The following is a 25,266-nucleotide window of genomic DNA, read 5'->3' as shown; positions in this document are numbered from 1 at the left end:
CAATTGCTGAGATCATTTATGCTTCTCCTTTAATTTTTTACCACCAAAACTTATTTTTTCTCTTTTACATTTTTTATGGAAAACTAAATATTGACTACAAAATAATTTAATACATTATACTATACAAATAACTCTTCACATTTTTTTTTGAACGGGTTCACAATTTTTTTTAATAAACCTTTTGACAACCATTTACCCATTGGAATATATTTATGTTTTTTTTTTTTAATGGAGTATTGTTTTATATAGCTTTTTTGCACTATATACGTGCATATTTGGGAGCTAATCTAATACAAATTTCAATATTAACCAAACAATACTTATATCAATGAGTAAGTCTAAGCGCATAGTGCCTATGTAAATAGGAGGGTAAGGAAGTAATATCCGCTGATTCAATTTTTGCTTCTAGAAAAACCTGATTCTCTAGTAGTATATTATAATGTACCATTATGCATATATAATGTACCACTAAAGTATAAGTTGACTGAATATTACTTTTGTGGACTATTACGAGTGTAGTGGTACTTTTTACCATCCTATAAGTTTCAACTTCCGGAAAAAGCTGACTCTCTAGTGGTACATTATAATGTATCATTATGCATGTAAAATGTACCACTAAAGTATAAGTTATTGAATAGTACTTTTTAAATGCAAAATTGTCATCCTATATGCACTAAAATCAATAGGCGTTATGGGCCGAGACTTAACCTAAATCAATCGCCCAGTGCTAATATTTTCATAAATCAATGCCATGACGTCTTGCCGATTGCGTTTATAGATGTATCGTAGATGTCTGTGTCATTTAGTTTCTTGTAATTTTTCACTTCTCAAGAACGACCACAAACAAGAGGTCTCTCTCTACCTCAACCCCAAAACCCCATCCCTTTAAACTTAAACAACCTACAAAGTACAACTACAGTAAACCTCTTCTCTCGAAATTCTCTCTTTCCTTATCAATGGCGTCTTCTTCTGCCAATATATGGGTGATGCTTGGACTGGGTTTGGCTGGTACTATTTTACTTATGACACAAAAGCTCAAAAAGGCCGTCAAAGAAGACTTTGGAGCATTCATTCAGAAACTAAAACTTGTTCCTCCTCCTCAACCTGCTCCTCCGAAAGCTCCTCACCCCCTTACTACTCTTACTTTCGCAGTTTCTGATTTGTAAGTGCTTAATTTATTCGTTTGTCTGGTTCAAATTATTCCTACTTAAATATTCTTTAATGGGTTTAATTAGTTTTAATCAATAAGATATTTGGAAATTGTTTGCTTAGTTGAGATTTTGATAAGTTTTGGTTAGTGTTTTATTTATTTATTTATTATTAGTTTAGAATTCAAGGAATTTGATGGATAATTTTTGTGTTTTTGATGATACCAATTAGGCAATTGCACCACTATGTTGTTTGTTTAGGTGGGTTCTTCTAGTAAATTATTTGCAGAGGTATATGTGTTATTTTGTAATTATGTTGTTATTTGTTACAAGTAATTGCTATTCATTGTGATACTTAGGGAGTGTATGGTTTGTTGTAAAATGAGTTCATGGAAAATGGTTTTCCCATTTTACCTCATTTTCCTTTGCTTGGTTTGTGAAACGGTGTAAAACAATTTTTCTAATGGTGGAAAACTAGCGGAAAACATTTTTCTTTACAATACACGGGAAACCATGTTTTCCTCCCTCTTATTTTCTTTATTCTCATCCATCTTTACCTTTCCACCCCATTTGCAATTTCCCTGTAACTTTTCTGGTAAGGAAACAAATAAATGAATATTACGAGTAATTTGTAATTGTGGAATTCCTCGAAAATATGTTTTCCAAGAAAAATTGCTTTTTCATTGGAATTGGTTTTTGTGTCAAACCAAATAGAGCCTTATCATTAAGGTCATTGCCATTTAATTTCACGTATCGTTACTGGAACAACTTCATTTCTTGTCATTGTCATATATCGAAGGTCATTGTCTTTTCAAGCACTGTATTCAGATTTTTTTTCCCCTCATATTATTGCAGAATTGACATTGAGGGACATGTGACCGGCTTTGGTAATCCGGATTGGGCTAGGACTCATGAGGCTGTTTCGAGGACTGCTTCTGTGGTGTCAACTCTGGTTGATGGTGGTGCTACATGTATTGGGAAGACTATTATCGATGAGATGGCATACAGGTTACTTACTACTTTTTCGGTTTTCTGCAAATTCTTATATGGCATTATGTGGTGCATATTCCATAAACGTTATTATGGAGATGATATTTTTCGTAGAATTTTAAAACACAGGAATAACTAAATGCTTATGGTTGTAATTGAATTTGGCCAACCCTATCATATTGGGATCAAGGCTTTGTGGCTGCAAGTGTATCTATACTCCAATAATAATATAAGATTTCTAAGAAAACTGTGCCTCTTACTCTTTATCTTAATAGTTGGATGAGATCACAGAGTATGACAATCAATTCATTGATATCGTGTCCTAGTTCTATTGATAGAACCATTGATATGTGTTGAAAGTGTTTTCTGGTATCTGTATTGTTTAGAAATCTAGTGTTTGCAAGATCATTCTTAGAAGGGCATTTTTGTGTTTTGTTTTGCTCACATTCACCACTTAATATTTTCAGCGTTAATGGAGAAAATAAGCACTATGGTACACCAACAAATCCTGGAGTACATGATAGAATTCCTGGGGGATCTTGTAGTGGAGCTGCTGTTTCTGTTGCTGCTAACCTAGTTGACTTCTCTGTGGGTGAGCTTTATAAGAATTACCTTTTCTGATATGTAACTCTTGCATCTTAGCAGGCTGATGTTAGAATGGGAAGTATATTTGCTAATGGTTATATAAATATGACTGAGTGTGTAAAGGTTTGTCGTATTCTTTTGAAATAGTGGAATTCTTTATCTTAGATAGAAATGTGTTTTTTTTTTTTTTGGAAAAATGTAATCTAATAATCTCACCTTTAGTCGGTCTTCCATAAAAAAATCCCACCTTTTGAAATTCCAGAAACAATTCCACCTTTGACCCTCATCTTCAATCAACAATCCCTTTTACTTACATTCTGTTAAACAGGTTAATTTTTTTTTTATTTTTTATTATCTTTTATTTTTTTTCTAAATCTCTCCTTGGGCCACCAATCCACCGCCATAACACCACCTGAATTGCAACCCTACCATGGCTACCCTCACCCCACCCACCACAAAACTCTCTAGCCACACTAGAAAACCCTTTAACCAGAAAACCCCACCCACCTTGAAAACACAACCCAACCTAAAAAACTCAACCCCAAGCCACGAAAATCACCACCCCAAGCCACAAAAAACACCACCAGCCTGAAAAAATCACCTCAAGCCCGATACACCACCACCCATCCCCGAAAAACACCACAATGTTGCACGGGGACGCCTTATGACTAGTGTCCCCCGTCCCCGAGACGTCACGGGTACGGATACACCTCGGGGACGACCTCGGGGCGCGTCGACTTTTTGGGGACGTTTCCGGGACGCGAGTGAGGCTGAACGCCGTCCCCAAGTGTATTTTGGGCATTTTAAATACTTGTTTTGAGTTTGTTGGCCCATCAATTCATAGTTTCACACTTCAAAACTCTCGGCGGTGGAATTTGGCAGTGGCGGCCTTCGAAAATTCCCCTCTCTTTTTCCCCAATTTTGAAACCCTAATTTCCCAATTCAATCACTACCCATGCTGAACTCTTCATAATGCATGATTAGATTATGTTATTTAAATTGTGGGATATAAATTGTAAAATTTGAGAGTGATAATGGAAGAATAAGGGCAACAATGGTGGAGCTTTCGACAATGGTGGGCAATGCAGCGGAAGAAGTATTGGTGGACACTTTTATTTTGTTTTAATGCTTCACAAAGTTTCATATGTGGCTGGCCACACCGTACGACCGACCACAAATTTTTTTTATTTACAAATCTTCTCTCTCCTCTCTCTTTCCTCTTTACCCACGCATCATGCATCACCATTAATTCTCCACCCATTTTCTCTCTCCTCCTTCCCAAATTCAGCTATAGGTTTCTCATTAATTCTCCACCCATGCTGCCACTTTCTCATTCTCCTACAAGCTAGAGGTTATTAAGGTTAAATCCAGCCATTTTCATGGCCAAAGTTGGCCTTTTTAACCATATTCAGAGTGAAATTTGAAGCCATTATTAAATTTTAAGGTATTAACTCATTTAATTTTTTTAAACGATTATAATTTTTTTTTTCATGGTGTTTTTAGTGGCTGTCGTGGTGTGGGTGTGTTTGGGTGGGTCTAGTTGGGTAGGGATCTAGTGGTGGGTAAGGTTTTGGTGTGGTTTTGGTGTGGTTTGGGTGCTATCGTGGTGTGGGTCTGGTTGGGTGTGGTTTAGGTGTGGTTTGGTTGTGGGTGTAATAAACACTTAAGCGTCTTTGCCCGAATCCTCTTGCTGCACTCTTTCAATTGCACCTTTTGAATCTGAAAGAAATCAGAATATTTGACCATCCTTTATCAGCAATGATGGACATGATGGACAACCCTGTATGTATTGCTTTTTTTTTTTTTCTCCCTAAAGGCACTTGTGTTTTTTGTTGGAAGCCAATGATCCAATTGCCATTTGAACCCTGACTTTGGACAATTACTTTGGACAATTAATGGGTTTAACTACTTTCGCAGTTCACTGGGAAAACTTTGGATAATTCCTAGAATTAATTACTTTCGCAGTTCACCGGGAAAACTTTTGATGGCATTCATAGCATTTTTGAAATCAAATTTTTTGTTTGAAGTGAAGTTTGAGAAAATGAAATCATCCAAGGGAGGGTTACCAACATGGATAGGAATACTAGTGCAAACATTCAAGATCTGCTGCGGGATTACAAAAGAAAGATTACCAAAATTCCATTGATCTATCTCAATACATTGATTAAGCATAATATTCTCTTCCCCGTTATTTAAAGGCCCTTGAATCATACATCTAAGAGAAGAATTACCCGTCTAATTATCATAACAAAGAAGGATGTGTCTCCCTTCCCCCACTCCCCATTGAATATAACTTTCCCATACCCTTCCAGAGATGTGAGCCGTACTTAAAAGATATGAACAGATTATTACTCTTAGTGTACTTATCTTTTAGCACTCTCATAGCAAGGTTGTTATCCCGATTTAACATTCTCCACCAAAGCTTTAACATGTAAGCCCTATAAAGAGTACTAGCTGTAGGAGTTATAACAACTTAAGAATTGCTAACTCAAATATTAATAAGGATTATAAGAAAGAATTCATATGGGTTACAACTCGAAATAACAGAATATACTTCTTTGAATTAAATTACATCTCCATATATCCCCCCTTTAATTTCTCTCTTATCATCTACCTTCTTTTATTTCTCCTTCCTCTCATTCCAATGAAAAGAACAACTCTATATATATAACTTGTGAATTACTAAACAAACAAAGGACGAGAATTATTCTCATCTTGAACAACTACTTATTTAAGCCAATGCTATTAACAACAATCTAATAATAAAAAAATGCTATTTTAAAGTTTGTATTTTCAACACACCCCCTTAAACTTTAAATTTCATCTTGAACATATTTCTCAATCTATTGAATGTGTCTAGAGATAGAGGCTTCGTAAATATGTCTGCATCTTGCTCATCTGTATTACAATACTTCAGTGTGATATTGTGATTGTTCCTTGTTTAACTTGTTCTCGAAGAAAATGAAATCGAGTATCAATATGCTTGCTTCTCCCATGTTGTACTGGATTCTTAGCAAGTTTTATTGTTGACACATTGTTAACATACACTATCGTAGACTCCTCTTGAGCATGACAAAGTTCTTTTAGGAGATTTCTTAACCATAATGCTTCACACACCGCAGATGCTATATATTCTGCTTCACAACTTGATAATGCCACTACTGGCTGTTTTTTAGAACTCCAAGTAAAAGCAGTTGATCCTAGATAAAATGCATATCCTGTTGTACTTTTTCTCTCATCTAGATCTCCAGCCCAATTGCTATCAGAATAACCAAATAATTTTGCTTCATCTCCATAGGAATAGGACATTCCATAATCTAAGGTACCTTTTATATACCTTACGATTCTCTTTGCAGTGCACCAATGTGACTCTTTCGGTGTCTCCATGTATCTACTAACAAGCCCGACTCCATATACAATGTCTGGCCTAGTAATGGTTAAATATCTTAGGCTTCCAACAAGACTCTTGTGTAAAGTTGGATTAATTAATTTTCCTTCTCCTGATTTCGTCATTTTTATTCCCGTCGCTACAGGAGTGCTCATAAGTTTGCATGAGTCCATCTTAAACTTTTCAAGTATTTCTTTCGCATAAATGAAAATTCCATCTTCAGATTGCTTTACCTCAATGCCTAAAAAGAAGTTCATTAGCCTATCATTTCAAATTCTTTGAACATTGCCGCTTTGAAATCATTAAACATACTTTGGTTGCTGCCGGTGAATAATAGATCATCAACATAGAAACTTACTATAAGAATATCATCACCATTCTTCACATACACAACATGTTCGTATGGACACTTAATAAAACCATTCCGGATAAAAGTATCCGTCTATACGTGTATTCCAAGCTCGTGGGGCTTGCTTTAAACCATAAAGTGCCTTTTTCAAACGAAGCACTTTATTTTCTTTTCCTTTGATGACAAAACCGTCTTGTTGTTCCACATAAACTTCTGACTTAACATCAAATTGATATATCTTCCATTTGTGATGTGCGGCAAGTGAGATCATCATTAATACAGTGCCTAAACGAGCTACATGAGCAAATACTTCATCATAATCAACACCATACTTTTACTTGTATCCTTTTGCTACAAGTCTTGCTTTGTATCTTTCAATGCTTCCATCTTACACCTCTTTTTATCTTATAAACCCATTTTACACCTATGGCCTTATGGCCTTCTGGCAATGTAGCCAATTCCCATGTATCATTTTTCTCTATTGACTGGATTCCTCTTTCATAGTAGATCTCCATTCCTCTTCTCCTAATGCTTCTTCAAAATTAATGGGTTCATGGTTTGCATATAAGCAGAATAAATCAACTTCATTAACTTCATTTGTTTCTTCATATATGTCTCTCAGAGTTCTCATTTTAACCGGTGTTTTTGATGATGAGTCTGATCTTTCAGTTGATGGTGATGATGAATCATTATTATTTCTTATGTTCCTCGATTGAGTTTGTTCATAATTCTTTTCTATAATATCATTATACTCTTCAAACACAATATTTTTTTCTCCTTTTCCTTTTCTTGATCATCCCATTTTCATGATTCTCCTTCACTAAAGATTACTTCTCACTCTCAATCAACTTTCCACTGATTGGATTGTATAATTTATAAGTTTTGGATTGTGAATTGTATCCAATGAAGATACATTTCTCACCACGATCATCTAACTTCTTTCTCTTTGCCTCACCACTCCATGCTTCTTATGGTGTCATATTCTTGACACTCTTTGTAGGACAACGATTTAGAATATAGGTTGTCCATGCAACAACTTCTCCCAGAGGCAATCCTCTTTCTTTTAAAATGCTTCTTATCATGTCTAGAATTGTTCGATTCTTCCGTTCGGCAATTCCATTTTGTTGAGGTGTATAGGAGGCTGCAAATTGTTGTCTAATTCTTGCATCTCTATAGAAATATTTTAATATATTTGATGTATATTGGCCTCCTCGATCAGACCTAAGTGTTTTCAACTTGCATCCGCTTTCTAGCTCAACTCTAGCCTTAAATTGTACGAATGTATCAAATGCAGCTGACTTTTCCTTCAGCATATACACCCACAATTTTCTACTATAATCATCAATGAAGGTAATAAAATAGCGATTACCTCCCAAAGATATTGGCTCCAATGGTCCACATATATTTGTGTGTACTAATTCTAATGGTGCTTTAGCCCTCCATGATAATCCTTGTTGGAATGGAAGTCTAGCTAGTTTTCCAGTTTTGCGTATTTCACAAACTTGTTTAGGGTCTTCAATGGTAGGTAATCCATGCACCATATTCTTTGATTGCAAAAGTTTTAGGCCATTGAAATGCAAATGCCCAAAACGTTTATGCCATTTCCATTCTCCATAACACCATAGAAACATTTTTGAACCTTAGTGTTAAGTTGCAATGGAAACATGCGATTCTTCGCCATTTTTGATTGAGCAATAATTCTTCCAGTATTATCTTTTAATTGAAGATTATTACCCTCCATATGAACAACATATCCTTTTTCTAAAAGTTGCTCAATACTGAGAATGTTACTTTGCATATTAGGTACGTAATAAACATTAGAAATAAATTCTTCATTTCCATTCTTAAGAAAAAATCGTATTTTTCTTAACTTGTAGTTTGGATGAATCTCCCAAACTTACATTACCTTGAATCTTTTCATCAAGGTCAATGAAAAATTCTTTTCTTTCTCTCACACATATGGTTGCTAGCTCCAGAATCGAAAAACCACATGTCTTGCTGATTACTGGCTTCTTCATGTGCTAGTTACAATGTAGGACTTTTTTCATTGTTTCTTGATGACTCAGCAAAATTTAATCGATTGCCTTGATCCTTTTGTTTCTTCCAACACTCATATGCACAATGTCCATATTTTTGACAATTGTAGCATTGATTGTCTTTTGATTTACCGCCAAAGCTTCTCTCATTACTTTGGTTGCGAGGTTGGTAGTTATTACGACCTCTTCCTCGTCCACGAAATCCGCCTCGTCGATTTCCACTTCTTTGTTCATTTAATGACAACTTTGATTCAAGTGCTTGCTCTATAATACCAGGTTCATCATTCTTCTGAATTCTTTGTTCATATACTTGAAGAGACCCCATAAGTTCTTCTATTGATAATGAATCAATATCTTTTGATTCTTCTATCGTAGGTAATATATGGTTAAATTTTTTATTGCATGATCGAAGTACTTTCTCAACAATCTTTTTATCTTCAATCTTTTCTCCATTTAATTTCTGTTGGTTAACATTTGTAAGTAGGCGAGAAAAATATTCAGTGATTGACTCATTACTATTCATTTTGATTTCCTCAAATTCACCTCGTAGTGCTTGTAGGCGAATTTTTCGAACTCTCTCGACTCCTTTAAATAAAGTAGCAAGATTATCCCAAGCTTCCTTGCTTGTGGTTGCATTTGATATTTTTACAAATGTTTCACGGTCTAAACCTGCGTAGATAAAAAATAGTGCTCTTTGATCTTTCTTCTGATTTTCTTTCAACTTATCTTTCTTCTCTTTAGTTAATGTCGCTTTTGTTTCATCTAATGGATTTTCAAACCCATAATTAACAATTTCCCACAAATCTTAGGAACCAAATAATGCTTTCATTTTGATGCACCAATCTTCATATTGGTCTTTTGACAACTGGGGTACTTGTGGTTGAACAAAGTTTGTAGACATTTTGAGATATTGCAAATAACGTGGCTCTGATACCAAATGTAGGAGTATAACAATTTATGAATTGCTAACTCAAATATTAATAAGGATTATAAGAAAGAATTCATATGGGTTACAACCCGAAATAACAAAATATACTTCTTTGAATTAAATTACATCTCCTTATATCTCCCCTTTAATTTCTCTCTTATCATCTACCTTCTTTTATCTCTCCTTCCTCTCATTCCAATGAAAAGAACAACTCTATATATATAACTTATGAATTATTAAACAAACAAAGGACGAGAATTATTCTCATCTTGAACCACTACTTATTTAAGCCAATGCTATTAACAATCTAATAATAAAAATTGCTATTTTAAAGTTTGTATTTTCAACACTAGCACACCTAATACCCAAACCTCCTTCCTCTTTAGGTGTAGCAATTTTTTCCCACCTCACAAGATGAATCCCTCTACTAGAGTCCCCTTTTCCCCAAAGAAAGTTGCTGATTTTTTTGTTGAAGGATTTGAGAGTCTTTTCAGGAATGAGCATACACTGCATATTGTAGTTAAGGAGAGTGTTGAAGACAAAATTCACAAGGCAGAGTTCCCAGCCCTAGATAGAAACCCTAGATAGAAACTTGGGCTTCCACGTGGCTAGCTTTGAGTGGATTTTTTGAGTTATGAACTCCACTTTTGCTTTGGAAGGTCTGGTGCTAGATATTGGAAATCCTAAATAAGGACTCAGAACTTCAGTTTCGATGTTGATATAATCAGAGAATAATTTTTTATCAGCACGAGAAGTGTTTTTTTTTAGAAGAAGACCTTACTCTTAGCATTGCTTATAGCAAGAGTAGTGTTTTTTGAGAAGAAGACCTAAATAAGGACATATCACTAAATTGATCTAGCACGTGCTTTAGCAACATATTTTCAATTGAGGTTTCCCCAAAAAGCAAAATATCATCGGCAAAAAGCAAGTAGGAGATCAGATTAGTCTTTTTCCCCATATATAAAGGAGTCCATACCTTTTTATGAACAGCTTCATGGATCAACTTGGAAAGTATTTTCATAGCAATGATAAAAAGGTATGGTGACATGGGATCGCCTTGGCAAATTCCCCGGAGAAGCTATGAGTAGGAATGCCATTAACAAGCACAGAAGAAGACACTGATGAAATACAACTCAAAATAAGCTTGATGCGGGGGGGGGGGGGGGGGGGATCAAGACCAAAATTTGTACGGTAATCACGGACAAAATGCCATTTAATTTGTCATAGGCTTTTTCAAGGTCTAATTTAAGAATAAACCACCCCTTTCTACTTTTCCTATTCCTCTTGGAATGAAGAATTTCATTGACAATAATGACATTTGTCTCTGTACCCCTTATCTGGAAGGAAGCTATTTTGGTTTGGGGAAATTCTACTAGGAAGAAAAACCCTTAACCTATAAGCTAAGATGTTTGCCACACTTATATATATGGTATTGCAAAGACTAATTGGCCGATATCTTAGCAAAAATTAAATAGCTTAGTATACAGGAGGAATCACTCTCTCATCATAAATTAAATAGCTTAGTAATAAAGAAATTTAAAAAGCTTAGTATCTTCATTAAATATATCTTTTGCAAATTCTTTTAAACTTTTAATGTGGTTTTTATTTCCTAACAACCTTGATTCCTTGTATTTTTTTTTTGATATCTTCTTTAAGAGATGGAGATCTTTTGTGGCCTCTGTCTTTGGATATGTTATGTAAATTTTCATATAGCCTTGTTGATTATAGGTTACTATGTTGGCAGGTATTGATGCTATTGGTGGTGTTCGATTGCCGTCTGGATTTTGTGGTGTCATTGGATTTAGAGCGTCACATGGGTCTATTTCACAATCAGGGATTATTCCCGTCTCACCAAGTCTTGATACAATAGGTATTTGTTTATTAGTTTCTTGTTAAATATTTATTTATCTATCTTATTTAGTTACCATGTGGTTGAGATACCTAGAGAACCATACTTACAAAGTGGAATCTCCAGGAAGATGATGTTATGAAATTGATCTACTTTAGTAAAGCTTTGTGCCTAAGACTTTTAAAATAAAGATTTGGTGATTTCAATCCCAAATTCTTGATTTGTTTCTTGTCTAAAAATGAAAGAAACGATATGTTACATTAATGGAACTCATAAGATGTACAATTACTCGATGTTAATTTGAGTAGGTTTGGTCAACACTTAAAGTCAACATATCTTTGACCTATCCATATAATGTTTTATGTTAGATTATATTACTATTTTGAATCGAGGTTAGTAGGGTGGTGAAGGACTCTTGATGTGCTAAAAAGCTACTATGTATTATCCTAGTCCAACTAGGATAATTCGTATCTTTTGAATGTTTTATTATGTGGCTTTATTAGTTTATGAAGGATTGATTCTTACGTGTAAAAAAAGATGTATTTTATCATCTAAAAAAAAGGATGTATTTTACTATTTTGGGAGGCTTAGCCTAGTTAGGTGTTTATTTTCTATGCTAATTAGGATTCTTTGTTAGATTAATCTAGGATTTATGTTGCCTGCATACAGGGCTTTAGGATGTTATTTTATGTGTGTAATTAAGATAAATAGATTCAAAGATTTGTGATAAAAATTATGAGAGTAGGTGAAATGCTTATTTGACCAAATCTTGCAATTCTAGTTTGGTTTATTATTTGGTTTGTTAGATCAAATCGTTTAGTTTAGGTCTGTTTGACTCTAAATCAAATACCTATATTTTGTGAAGACTGTTTGTTGTACCAAAATCATATTATTAATCAACTGGGGACTGTTTGGTTCATTACTCATAAAGAAATGGAATCAAGAAATCGAAAGGAAAGGAAAGTTGGCCAAACCCACTAATTTCCCTAGCATGCTTGGTTCAAGAAGGTTAGGAAATACATTTAGTCTTATGGGAGTTTTGTGTTGAATGGGGACTATCAATCTGACATGAGGTATGACTGAACAAGTTTGTCATTGCCCTTGCTCAGATAGCTAGATGTAATATTGAATAATTAAATGATTTGGTTCACGTGGTTTTTTTTAAATCATTTTCATAATTGATTTTTATTTTTTTAAAATTGTTGTGTCTTTTTATTAGAAGAAACTTTTCACTATGTGTCTTTTTTCATTTTGTTCTCCTCACTTTAAAAAATCTATCATTAACTTCTCAATTTTTTTTGTTCGACTTACTACCCAAGTACCCATTTGTATATTACTCCCTCCGTTTTTAAATACTTGCTCCACTTTCCTTTTCCGACCGTTTTGAGATACTTGCTCCATTTTTTTATTTAGAAAGCTTTTACAATGTTTAATTAATTTCTCTCACCAAGTGGACCCAACAATATTAATTTCATATTCTCTCTCCTTCAATTCTCTCCACTACTTTTGGTTTTTTTTTTTACAATTTTTTATTCTTCCACCAACCCCACTACCTCCATATTTTATTACTCTATCCAATTTCTCCTAAAACTCCGCGAATGGAGAAATGGAGCAAGTATTTAAAAACGGAGGGAGTATTATTTTCCACTCACTTCTACTTTGTTTCATTTTGGCAAATCTCCTATACTAGCTTATCACTCTTACCCTACCTTTTTTTTACATTTTCCCGTTCTCTCCCCTACCTTATCTACCTTTCTTACACTCACCCATCTTTTTACTCTAACCCTTATATTTTATCCACCTTTTTTCATCCACACATTCACCTTTTCTAAAATTTTTAAAGTATGTTAGTAGTTTACTCTCATTCCGTTTGGGGTTGTTTTGGAAAGTTTTTAAAGTATGTTAGTAGTTTACTGTGAATATGCATTCCTAAAATTAAGAGGAGAATTATTTGAGGAGTTAGTATATTTATATTGGCAACTAAATTATTCAATTGTTTGAATTTCACAGGTTTTTGTGCCAAGGATCCTGACGTGCTACGGCGGGCTGTTTATGTTGTGATGAAACTTCAATTTGCAGCTCAGCGAAGTCCTAGGCAAATAATAATTGCTGATGACTGCTTTGAGCTGATTAAACTTCCTGTTGATCAAGTGATTCAGCCTGTGATTAGATCTACGGAGAAGTTGTTTGGAAGTATGTTTTCACATCCTTTGTGTAGTTGTCTGTCTTATATTGATATAGTCATTGAAATTTGACCTAATATTGCTGTATAATATTTTTATAGATCACTGTCTCACTGATAATGTAACAATGCCACCCCTTCCTTTCCTCTACATTTTATCCTTTTATTGTCTGTTTTTACGTTAGAATTTAATGTTAAGGGAATCCTTCTGATCTCTCTATAGTTGTTGAGGAGCCTGTTAACCTCTTAATTGCTGCTCTGTTTAATTCACATAAAGGGATGAGGATTTAACATGTGTATTTTCTGGTTGTCTTACGGAGGCAGTGAAAGCACACTCCGTGGATTCTAGTTGTGATTAGCATGGCATTGCTGACTAAAGGTGGCACAAGGGACTGTAGAAATCTAAAGGCGTTACGTAATGGCCTGTCTATAGCTTGTGAAATCTACAGGGACAGGGATGCATGATGCTATAAGCAAGTGTGTACTTTCCCAGGGATAGAAGAATCAAATATAGAATTAAATATTTTCAGTGAAGTGCTAAATATGATTAGAGAGACTGAATGTAGAGATTGGATTTCTAGTTGTAGATAATTTTTGAGTATTAACTTTTGGTATAAATTGATTGGGAAGTTCAGTGGGTTTTAATTAGGCCCTTTATTCAAAGCATCCCCTGATGCCAGCTTCGCCAATGCTGGTTGAGCATTTCTACCTTTGTTAGGTGCTTCAAAGTGTAATTGTTTAGGGTGAGATACTAACATGTTTACAAATTGTGATGTCATATTGGGGTCCTTAAAGTCTATCTATGTTTGAAAGTTCAGGGTATGGTTTTTTTTTTTGGTGGATCAACTCCCTATGGGGCCCTTGTCGGTCTCAGAATCTCAGAAATTAGTATATTTAATAAATTTACTGAATTGTGATAGTTGCTGACAGTCTTAGTCCGCAATATCTCTTTTCTGGTTTCTTCCTCTTCACTTATCACCTATCTCTCTCTATTCCCCCTTCCCTCTCTATTCATATGTCTTGGGAATGTTATGGCTTTATTTGGTTTCAATTGTACTTCTCGACTCTCTAGATTCCGAGACTTCCTTAGGCTATGCTTTTCTTGTATAGTATGATTGACTCGCTGGTTTTCTCTGCCCCTCTTCAGCATCTTAAGACATTGTTTAGTTCAAATCATTTTGAGTCCTCATTCTTTCTATTCTTACCTTGAAAGTTCATTCTCTCTTTGTTTCATGTTGGCTTTCGGAAAATTTAAGGCCGTGACGATAGCATGTAGATTCAATCTATATTAATACCAATTCTCTAAATTATCATTGAAGTAATTTTGACATGAGGAGGTGCACTTAGTATTGTTTCAAGTGCGATGACTAGTGATGAAAAAAATATTACGGTATCATCTATCTTGTGCCCATTGAATAAGAAACATCTAAAAAGGCAAAGTACAGAAATTTCTTGTTGAAAATTTGTGCTCAAATGTTGGTTTTAAGTTCTTAGTAGTTGCAGCATCATCATCATGATTCATTTTATGTAACTCTGTATCCATGAATTTAATTAGTAGTATTTCAGGGCAAGTAATAAAGCATGAAAATCTCGGAGCATACTTAAGTTCAAAAGTTTCAAGCTTGTTGGAATTGTTTGCTAAGAAAAATAACGATCAAGTGAAGACATCTACAATAAATCTGCTTGCACATGTGATGCAGTCCCTTCTAAGGTATTCATATCGTCTAATAGCTCGTTAATTCTGCATGCTTGTAAAATTACTTCATATTATTATTGTAAATTATGTGGAGAATATCTATCATGACAGAGTTTAGTAATATTTTTTTTTTTTATTGATAATACTTGGATATCCTTATTGCTGTTTGCAATAGTACAAATGTTGATGCAATTCTTATATTTTAATACACATTTCATTAGTTTGTTTTTGTTATCGATTCCTGCATAGATATTGAAATTGTATGTGCTCTATTGACATTATGCCTTCAGGATTGATAAGATTATTCTTCTAATTAGATTTACTAAAACACAAAATAGGGTTTTTCCTAGGAGCTTTCTATAGTCAAATTCTCTGAGCTTTCTATAGTCAAATTCTCTCATTCTGAAGAATGCAGATTAGCATCTCTTTATACTGTATATCTATGGCAAAGGATTTAACTGAGCCGGTTTTCACTTGCTGATTTGGTGACCCTTAGCTTTGAATCTCATGTTTTTTTTCCATTTTGTCTATTATTGTTCCTTCCGTCCCCAAGCGTTGCTCCATGGATGGAATTTGTGCATCCCACTGCACCATTTTCCACCTTGAAAACCTTAATTATACAGAGTTAAAATTATAAAAAAGTCAATATTACAAGAAGACGAATCTAATCATACTCCACATGACTATATGTTTATTTACGTAAATCATAATTTGAGGTTGAAGAGGATTTGTGAGATTAGTTTCATAAACAAATGATGCAATATTTAGATAACACAGGAAGTGTTAATTTGAATTTTTTTTTATCCATTTTAGTAATGTATCTTGGATTAGGTGGGTTCTTTTATCCAAATTCTGTTATCCATGTTAAAAATGTATTTCTGACTGGGTGATTGATCCATCAAGTGTAATGTACTATTAGTACTAATATTACTATCTTTGTGTAATAGCTCTGGTGTTTTTTCCTTGCCCTTTTCTATGAACATTAAGTGTTTTTTTGGACATGTTCTCTTTCTCTAATGGTAATGATAATAATGAAGACTCAATGATTTTCTTTTAGTATAGTTTACTTTATCTGAAATCTGATTACAGGTATGAGTTCAAGGAAAACCATGGAGAGTGGATTAATTTGGTGAAACCTGATGTAGGTGCTAGTATTAGAGCATTGTTTCATGAAGGTAATGTGATTGATGAGAGTGAGATTCAAAAGATGCACCGAGTCAAAACTGAAATGCGGCTTGCACTCAACTCTCTTTTGAAGGTATGGATCCCCATTTGATTATATAATATCCATGTTTAAACAGTTGTTGTCTCACTTTCTAAAAAATTCTTCTCTAATAACCTAACTAGTGGACTAAAATAACTATAATAAGACCCCCTTAAAAAAAGTGGTACATGGTCCTTTTGCAGGGTTCTTAAATTGGAAGATTAATGGGCATAAGAATTGATGGAAAAGTAATCTAAACCCAAGTATTAGCCTATTGGCTGCTCAAAATTATGTAATTTTGAAATAGGCGTACCGGTTTGATTGGCTGATCACATTGCAGGCTGACTTTCAATGGTCAATTTTTTTTAATTCTTGTCAAATCAGGCTTGTTACAATTGTTGAAAAGCCATTGGGACTAACTTTTACCTTTAACTTGAAATTGTCCTTTATGTGTTAAGTGCTTTGGAAGATATACCTCTACAATGTAGACCCTTTGCAAATGAATTGCACTTTGCTTTCTTTATTCCATAAACCTTCTTTGTTTCTTTAGATCCACATTCTTGAACTCCTAGGCCATTTGCTTGCCTTTAGGTGTTTCCGGGTGTTCCTACTCATAAGATTAAACAATAGGAGTTCGAGTACAAAATAAAAAAAAAAGCCAACAAATGAATCGAAACTGGCACAAACCAATAGAAGCAGGTTGAACATCTAATGAAAAAAAAACAGAAGAAAACAAGGGGAAATATGCATTGAAAATTTGTGAGATGGTTGACAACTTGACATACACATCCAAGATTTAGTTCTAACTTTCAACTTGATCAGCTGCTTTAGTGGATTTTTCCCGCATCTTACACAAAAGAAGGACACATGGAAAGAGAGAAAGGGAATTGAGGATGTTGATGTAGTGACTTGACGTGGAAAGAGGGAAACGAAGACATTCCTGACATTTGACAATTCTCGTTATTGCCTCATTTTGGACGTTTCAGCCCTATGTAGCTTCTGGATGAGGAATAGCTGGTGTGAGTCTGGGTTGGCTAGTCATATGGCTTGAATGGATGACCAATAAGCAAACCTTAATGACCACCTCCAGGAAAATAGAACATTCCAATTCCTCAATCACTCATGAATGTCTGTTCTATGCGAATAGTTTCATAAAGATGGTTAGCTAGACGCCAATGAAGGCCAATATACTGGATGGGTGATTGTAAACACTTCAGCTTGCTTATACACAGAGTAGAAGTTACACTTTATTGCTCTAATATATATTTATATGGGCCAGATTGGCGACTATGGAACTAGTAATAGTGATTGGCGAGTATGGAGCTAGTAATAGTTATTACTTATTAGCGACTATGGAGCTAGTTTGAATTATTTGCTGAAGTGTGATAATGCCTGACTACCTGCTGACTTATCTACTATTGATGAATTATTTGAGCAGGATGATGGATTGCTGGTTATTCCTACATTTGCTGATCCACCCCCAAAAGTTGGTGGAAAAGAGATGTCATCAGAAACTTATTTGAGCCGTTTAAATAGTCTACAATCTATTACCAGCTTATCAGGATGCTGTCAGGTGAGATATTGGCTTTTTTTTAATCTCTCTCTCTCTGGCTTTTATTTACTAATTTTTTATTTTTATGTGGTGAATTGTGATTGTTCAGGTTATCATCTTCCTTATATGATTTGTTTTGTCACTCAATGCAGGTTACGATACCTCTTGGATATCATAACAAGTGTCCACTTTCAGTGTCGTTTATAGCAAAGCATGGAGGTGATAGATTCTTGCTTGACATTGTACAAACCATGTATTCAAATATGCAGGAGCAAGTAGAAGTTGTTTCTAAATCGAAATCTACCTCCAATTCATACAGCCGGGAAAGATCTGCAGAGCTTTCGAAAGAAAAGGTCAAGCAGCTAATTCCCATGTTTATTTTCTTGTTTATGATGGTATAATTGGCTGTAAATTAAAACTTAAAAGTGATAGCCCATGGTCAGGTCTGAGTTATATTACTTGATTCTCATGAATAGAAGATTGGGGATACAGATTTCAGGAGACTGTTAATTTTCCCCTAGGGAAGCTAATCAAAATGAGAAGATACCCTACAAGGCTACAATGTGAATAAACCAAACTTAAATTTAGTGCCAGCCCTTGTCAAAATTTAATATTGGCAAAATAAAACCTACTCTAAATTCATTTTTTTAAGGAAACGTTCACTTTTGCTACCACTCAAACACCCCTCTTTCACTTTTGCTATCCATCTAAAATTTTATTTTATTTTGCTACCACCTAAATTCACATAATTTAAATTTCACTACCACTTAACGGAATCTATTAGGTCTGTGTTTAATATTATTCAAAAAATAAAAAAAATAAAAAAAATCTAATAAATAAAAATAAAAAACCCAGCATTGCCTATCCCCTACCGTTAGCCACCTTCCCCCCTAGCATTTGCAACTCGCCACCACCTTCTCCCACCCATTCGAACCCTAAACAACCCAGACCCACTACCTAAACGACTAAACCCACCACTCACCTAAACCCTCGTGGCTTCTCCTCTCCTCCTTAAAAACCCTCGATTCTTCTCCATACCGACACACTCAAACCTAGATCCACCACCTTAACCCACCTAAAACCACCCACCGATCCAACCGAATACCCATCCGAACTCGCTCACCTAAAACCAACCACCACAAACGGCCAAACCCACCATCACAACCCAAAACTTAAAAAAAAATAGAAAACATACCTTTAAAACTGAAATTGGCTTCAATTTCACCTCGAATTTGGCCGAATTTGGTTTACTAAGGCCAAATTCGACCATGAAATCTCTAGATGTAGATTTCATAGTTGAATTTGACTTTAAAAACCATTAATTCGCATGAAAGATGGCATGAGAAGAGCATGAGAAAGAGAGGCGTAAAGTAGAAGGAGAAAGAAAGAGAGCAGTGAGCGTGAGGAATAGGAGGACAGAGAAAGGAAAATAAAGAGGTGTGACGGCTTAGGGTTTCGGCTTTAGGCGCTGGCCGCGAGCAAGGGGGGAGGGGGCTAGGCGTTTTTTGGTGGCTGGTTTTTTTTTATTATTTTTTATTTTTTATTTTATTATTATTTAATTATTTTTTTGGTGGCTGACGGGGAGGCAGCTAGGGTGGCTGAGGAGGAAGGGGTGGCTGGAAGGTGACAGTGAGGGTGGCTGGATCTCACTAACGGAAATAATAACAGAAATTTTTAAGTGTTAGTGAAATTTAAATGATGTGATTTTAGGTGGTAGCAAAATAAAATTAAATTTTAGATGGGTAGCAAAAGTGAGAGAGTGGTGTTTGAATGGTAGCAAAAGTGAAAATTTCCTTTTTCTTTTTTTTTATTACGCATTTCAATCTTCTACTTGCTTAGATTTTTTTCTTAAGACTGGTTTTGATTTTGAAAATGCTTCCAACATGCAAACTATTGGCAGTAGCATCAACCTTATAGCCACATTAGAATTTCTCATATCACTTTAAATTCTTTTGTTATTCAACCATCTTTTCATTCTTATTTTATAGATGCATGATACCCAACTCTTGAATAAAATTTAAGAACTGCTATTTTACAAAAAATGTGCCTTGCCTATGTGATGCATGCACACCTTGCTTGCACCTCATTTGTGGTGTCTCTGAGCACCTTACCCATATTAAACCTAAGATGATTCTCTCTCATTGTATTTTTATAATGTGTTTCCTTAAATTAAAAAGATAGCTCTTACTTTTTCTCCTTATCTAATCTCCATTTCATGGACTTTTTGTTTCCATTGATTGCTACGAATACGTATAGAATAGAGGGAAATCAGCATTATCTTCTTCTTGCTAGACTTAAAAAGTAAAATGTACAACCTGAAATCAGTTGCAATGGGCCTTTTAACAAGTGACATTCATCATTAGGCAACACATCACAAAGCACCTAATCTTTAGTTGAGCCAATATATGAACTATGAAGCTTATATAGTCAAAGGGGTAGAGTTAAACTAGTATAAAAGGGCTATGGAAGAAACATTGGTGCGAGAACTCTTCTTACTATGTAAATCCAAAAAGAAGTTTTGTTTTTGTTTTTTTGTTTTTAAAACACAAAAAGAAGCTCTTTAGGGTGCTAGTGATTAATGAAATTTAAGCTTCCTACCTATTATTGTCTCTTGGTTTATTTCTGATAGTGTCGTTGCATGTTTAAAAGCTCATAGGAGTTACCTAAAACATATTAAACTTGTCGGACTTGCATGTGCCTCCTGGACCGTCTTTGCCGTCACAAACCCTGATTGACCCTCAACTCCAACCTTGTCGTCAATAGGCAAGATTGACTTCCAACTTAACACTCCCCTTGTGTTGCTTCATGATCACAAGCCCTTTTGGCACGTGGCTTATGCCATCGTCGCTAATTGGAAATAAAAGGCAAAATTCTGGTGTCAAAACACTTGGACGTGACATGTCTCCATAGGGCTTTCTTTAGTAGTCTAAACTCGACGAAGTGGTTTCTTATTATTGGCTTTTATGTTGCTACATATTTCATATGACATCTTGGTGTAATTACCTCTTATGTGTCAATACTAAATGTCTAAATCAGTTACATCATCAAGGACCAATGGAGTTACAATTAGGCCTTTTGGAAGAGCTTATGTTCCAGACCACCATTATATCTAGCTTGTGCTCTATGATATCTTCCAAGTCACGCACACATCATCCAACTTTTCAAGATTCCCAGTTTAAATTTACATTGACATAAACCCCTGCAACTAGTATTGTAATTGAATACAAGTTTTTGTCAAGTAATCTCTAGGTGCAAAGTCTGCCTTGTATGTTCCTTTAACTTTCTCATGATGTAATCTTAGGTTACCCTTTTCTTCTTTCATCATTCAAATCATCGAAATATTTTGATGCATATTTTAATTTAACAAATGCTAACTTGCACCTGTTAGTATCCTCATATTTCTTTATTTATTGGCAATTCTTCGAAGTATACAAGAAGGCGTTTAGTATTTTACTTTTGTATTTTATTTATTTACCTTTGAGGCCCGAAAGCCCATACTCGATGCTTCCATCTTAGGCTCAATCTTGATGAGGCCTCTCATTGCACCTCCTCTCTGCCAAAAAATTAAAATAAAATTTAATAAAAAAATTTGCTTTTGCTGCCAATCATAAAGGTTCCTGAAACAAAATATTGGAAGTATTAGGATGTATGAATTGAATGTAAAAGTTGCTACATCAAGCTCCATCCTTGGAATGGTCAGCTCATACACGGTTGTACTCGTTTTGCTTCTTTAGAATGTTTCAAGCATAGATCTGATCATCTGAATGTGATCAATATAATTGTAATTGGGTAAGTGATTTCAACTGAACCTGATGTTGCTTGGCCTGTACTTTGGAAATCCTAATGGGAGTTCAATGACTGGAAAGGATGTTCTTATAGAATCCGTAGCAATGTTCTATTTCATACTATCTTTCCCCAACACTTTTTTTTTAACATTTATACAGGGAAATCAAGCATTCAAAGAAAAGCAATGGCAAAAGGCTATTGGTTTTTACGGTGAAGCAATCAAGCTCTATGAAAGTAATGCAACATACTACAGTAACCGAGCTGCAGCATATCTTGAGCTTGGGAGGTACTTATTAAATATTTTGGAAACAATAGCTAGGTTTCTCAAACCGGTATATTTATTATATACTTTCCTTTTCCAGTTTACCCAAAAAAAATTCTTGACATTGTTTTTAATCTAATTGATCAAGTTAGAATATGTTACTCAACCAAAAGTACATTGCATTTTGGATCAATTGGAATTTTGTTTATAGCCTACTCTCTCCTCACCTTTACCATACTCTAGACTAGAGCCTTCCTAAAGGTATTTGGGTAACATTGTTGTTAATGTTGAAAATGGCTTTTGTAACAAAAGCCAGTAATTTATAGTTGTCAAAGAATTTATTTTCAATTAGGGAAAATACAACGCGTCTCCCGAGCAATTTGTATGATCTATGCCATATGGGTGACTAATTGCGCTTGTTTGTAAAATTAATTGAGATTATTGAGAAGCTAAAATAACTTGATGGTAATAGCTTGTAGAATCTAATAAAAGAAATTTTGGTCTAAATGGACTCAGTTTCCATTTCTTTACTGTATACTTTCTCCCCCAATACCCACCCACCTTTTAATTTATACAGAGCAAAGTTGTTATTTGGGTATAAATTTTTGCTAGATGTTTAATTGTTTATTATATAGCCTCTATAATGTCATAATGCTCACCCAATGCTAATTCTCCTGGCATCAGCTTTGTCCAAGCAGAAGTGGATTGCACGAAAGCCATAGAACTTGATAGGAAGGTATGTAAATTCTGTCATAAAAGGTCCAACCACCTCTTGTGTATCACCTGTTTAATTTTTGAAACTTCTGATTGTTATATATTACCAATAGCAGGTTTTGTTGTCCCAGTCATCATTTATTCTGATGAATAAGGAATTACGTTTTAAAATATCTTTGTTCGTCTACAGATTAAATGATTTATTGATGAAGTTATCGCTGGCTAGAATTAAGTTTTAGTTTTTTGAAGATAACTAAAGAATGCCTTCTGAAATCACTACCACCTATAGTTATATGAAACGAGGAAATTGTAGACACCTTCATGGGGATTTTCTGTAACAATTTTGCATAATTTGTTAGAAAATGGCTTTTGTAGCTTATTTACTAAGTTTTCTCGGTTTTGTTTAAATGTTTTAGTTTGAGAATGACACAGTTTTCAAGCGAGTGTTTGATTGTGAAATCTCAATACGGTGACTGAAATGTTAAAAGTATTTTGCTCCGTTAAATAGGTATGTCAAAATATTGACATTTCATTAGCTGAGACCAAAACAATGCTATGTAGGTATAGTGGTATACTCTTGTACAAGGATACTTTTCTTTGTTATACATGTATATATAAGTAGAGAAGCATTAATTTTCCTTATCACGGGAAAAATTGAAGTATATTCCATTTCCATTTGGAAGGTCAAGTATCGTACATGGATACGAGCATTGTAGGTTTGGACGAGGCCACTGCTATGGATGAAGTAGCTGAAGTTTATGTACTCATCATGGCAGTAAATGGAAGTTGCTTTAATTTTGGCATTTTAGGTTTTTGTATAATCTGTAACATATGGGTTGTGGGAGGCAGAAAGTTGAGGAAGGACATGTTAACATTTGTGTTTTTGAGTTCTGAGAGGTTGTTACCTTTAGGAGTAGAGGTATGTGAGGTCGTATGCTAGGTGGTTCGTTAGGTGGCACATGTGTTAGGCCTTAAGGATGTACTTAGCCAATGATTAAGAGGTACATATATATATATATATTTTTTTGGTGCAATAAAAACTAATTCTTGAAATATAGCACATTTTATACATTTAAATTCTGGACAAGTACTTCTGAACATTTATCCAATCTGAACAAATTGTCAAATATGAACATTTGCATGGACAATAAACATTTTGTAGCAAACCAAATCCAGAATTTTATGTGAATTACTGTGAAGAATTTAGACCATAGTTATAATATTCTCAAATAATTAAGCGCAAGTTCTTTGTGTTTGAATTGCTCCTAGTCTTGAGAATTTCATTTCCCTGTTTTTTAAATTGCCATCTTGTTTGTATCCACAGAATTAAAGTAAATTGTTTCTCAGCCTTTATATGTCGTAATTGTGCAGAATGTGAAGGCATATTTACGTAGAGGGACAGCAAGAGAAATGCTTGGCTATTACAAAGAGGCAATTGAAGGTGTGTTGCAATCTTCCATTTACACCCCCTCCCCGCCCTGCAAAAAAAAAAAAAAAAAAAAAAAAAAAAAACCTGCATGGCCCCTAATAACCCCCCTTTTTCTAAGGAGAGCTGTGTTTGCCTCACGAGTATTGCTTTTGTTGTATGGAAAGTGAACTATGGCTTTGTATTTTAACACTAGATACTGAGCTAGAAGTGACTTTTGTAGAAGTTTTTCTAGTTAGCAGCATGTTGTCATCTGTAGTGTTTTTGTTATACAATTGCCAACTTATGATTCTTATAGTAAATCATAAATGATGCATAGTAATTAGAGATACCATTGTTCAGAAGGAATTGCCAAATTGCCCCAACATTTAGGGCCTGTTCTCATCAGATTATTTTCAGTTCTGTTCAATTCAGCTCTAATAAGTTCGGTTCAGTTCAGCTCAGCTCAGCTCCTAATAATTTCCTTCTTATAAAATATTCAGTTCAGTTCAGCTCTAATAAGTTCAGCTCAGCTAATTTCAGTCAATGAGAACAGACCCTTAATACCTAAAGATATGAAAATTTCTGACTGTCCTAGGTTAATTATTTCCACTCATTCTGTTACTCAATCTAAGTAGAAAAATCCAGTGAGTTTAAAGTGCTTTGTGGCAATCTAGCATGTGCTGTCATTCAGAAAATAACGAATAAAATAATGTCTTGTTTTGCAGATTTCAGATATGCCCTTGTTCTTGAACCAACAAACAAAAGAGCAGCTGTATCCATGGAAAGACTAAAGAACTTATTCCAGTAGGCTTAGGACTTAGGAGGAGTTTTCTTCAAGCTTCAACTTTGAAGGTGTTGAAGAGCGTACAACATTTTCTTAAGGGGTCAGTATTTTGGTAAGACTGCCTGGATTCTCACTCCAATAGTTGTCTGGTATGGCTGAGGTAAGTTGGGCAGCATTTTGTCTTGGGGGCATTCTGGAAGGCTGACAAGTATTTTTCGCCTGAGATGAGTAGTATATACGGCATCTTCTCTCATTTGAGCAATTTGTTCCCAGAAGTTATCTGCAGACTAGCCCTAGTAATTTTGTATGCAACTTTATAGTGAGTTATTGTGGCAGCCTGTTGATATCGTGCTCGAATACAATTTTTAAACTAAAGTTTTCAATAATCCTTCACAATTCTCTTCA

General features: G+C 34.8%; 1 protein-coding gene across 1 annotated transcript; it reads left to right on the top strand.

Annotated features, from left to right (window-relative positions):
• Positions 1-832: 832 nt before the first annotated feature.
• Positions 833-25,266, top strand: LOC145598498 (translocon at the outer membrane of chloroplasts 64-like). Its single transcript, XM_081654864.1, has 13 exons — positions 833-1,162; positions 2,004-2,156; positions 2,606-2,730; positions 11,169-11,294; positions 13,284-13,466; positions 15,022-15,166; positions 16,241-16,409; positions 17,794-17,928; positions 18,060-18,260; positions 21,852-21,979; positions 22,640-22,691; positions 24,041-24,110; positions 24,803-25,266. Exons 1-13 carry the CDS (start codon positions 957-959, stop codon positions 24,883-24,885), a joined length of 1,776 nt encoding a protein of 591 aa, XP_081510990.1. The 5' UTR covers positions 833-956; the 3' UTR covers positions 24,886-25,266.

The sequence above is a fragment of the Chenopodium album genome, chromosome 2 (assembly GCF_948465745.1).
Source record: "Chenopodium album chromosome 2, dcCheAlbu1.1, whole genome shotgun sequence".
Lineage (NCBI taxonomy): Eukaryota > Viridiplantae > Streptophyta > Magnoliopsida > Caryophyllales > Amaranthaceae > Chenopodium > Chenopodium album.
This window is presented reverse-complemented; position numbering and strand designations above follow the sequence as displayed.

Excerpts from the sequence above, each read along its gene's own strand:
- LOC145598498 (XM_081654864.1), top strand. The coding sequence starts at position 957 with ATGGCGTCTTCTTCTGCCAATATATGGGTGATGCTTGGACTGGGTTTG. Across the intron at positions 17,929-18,059 it reads GCTTATCAGGATGCTGTCAG|GTTACGATACCTCTTGGATA; the intron begins GTGAGATATTGG and ends CACTCAATGCAG. Across the intron at positions 21,980-22,639 it reads GCATATCTTGAGCTTGGGAG|CTTTGTCCAAGCAGAAGTGG; the intron begins GTACTTATTAAA and ends TCCTGGCATCAG.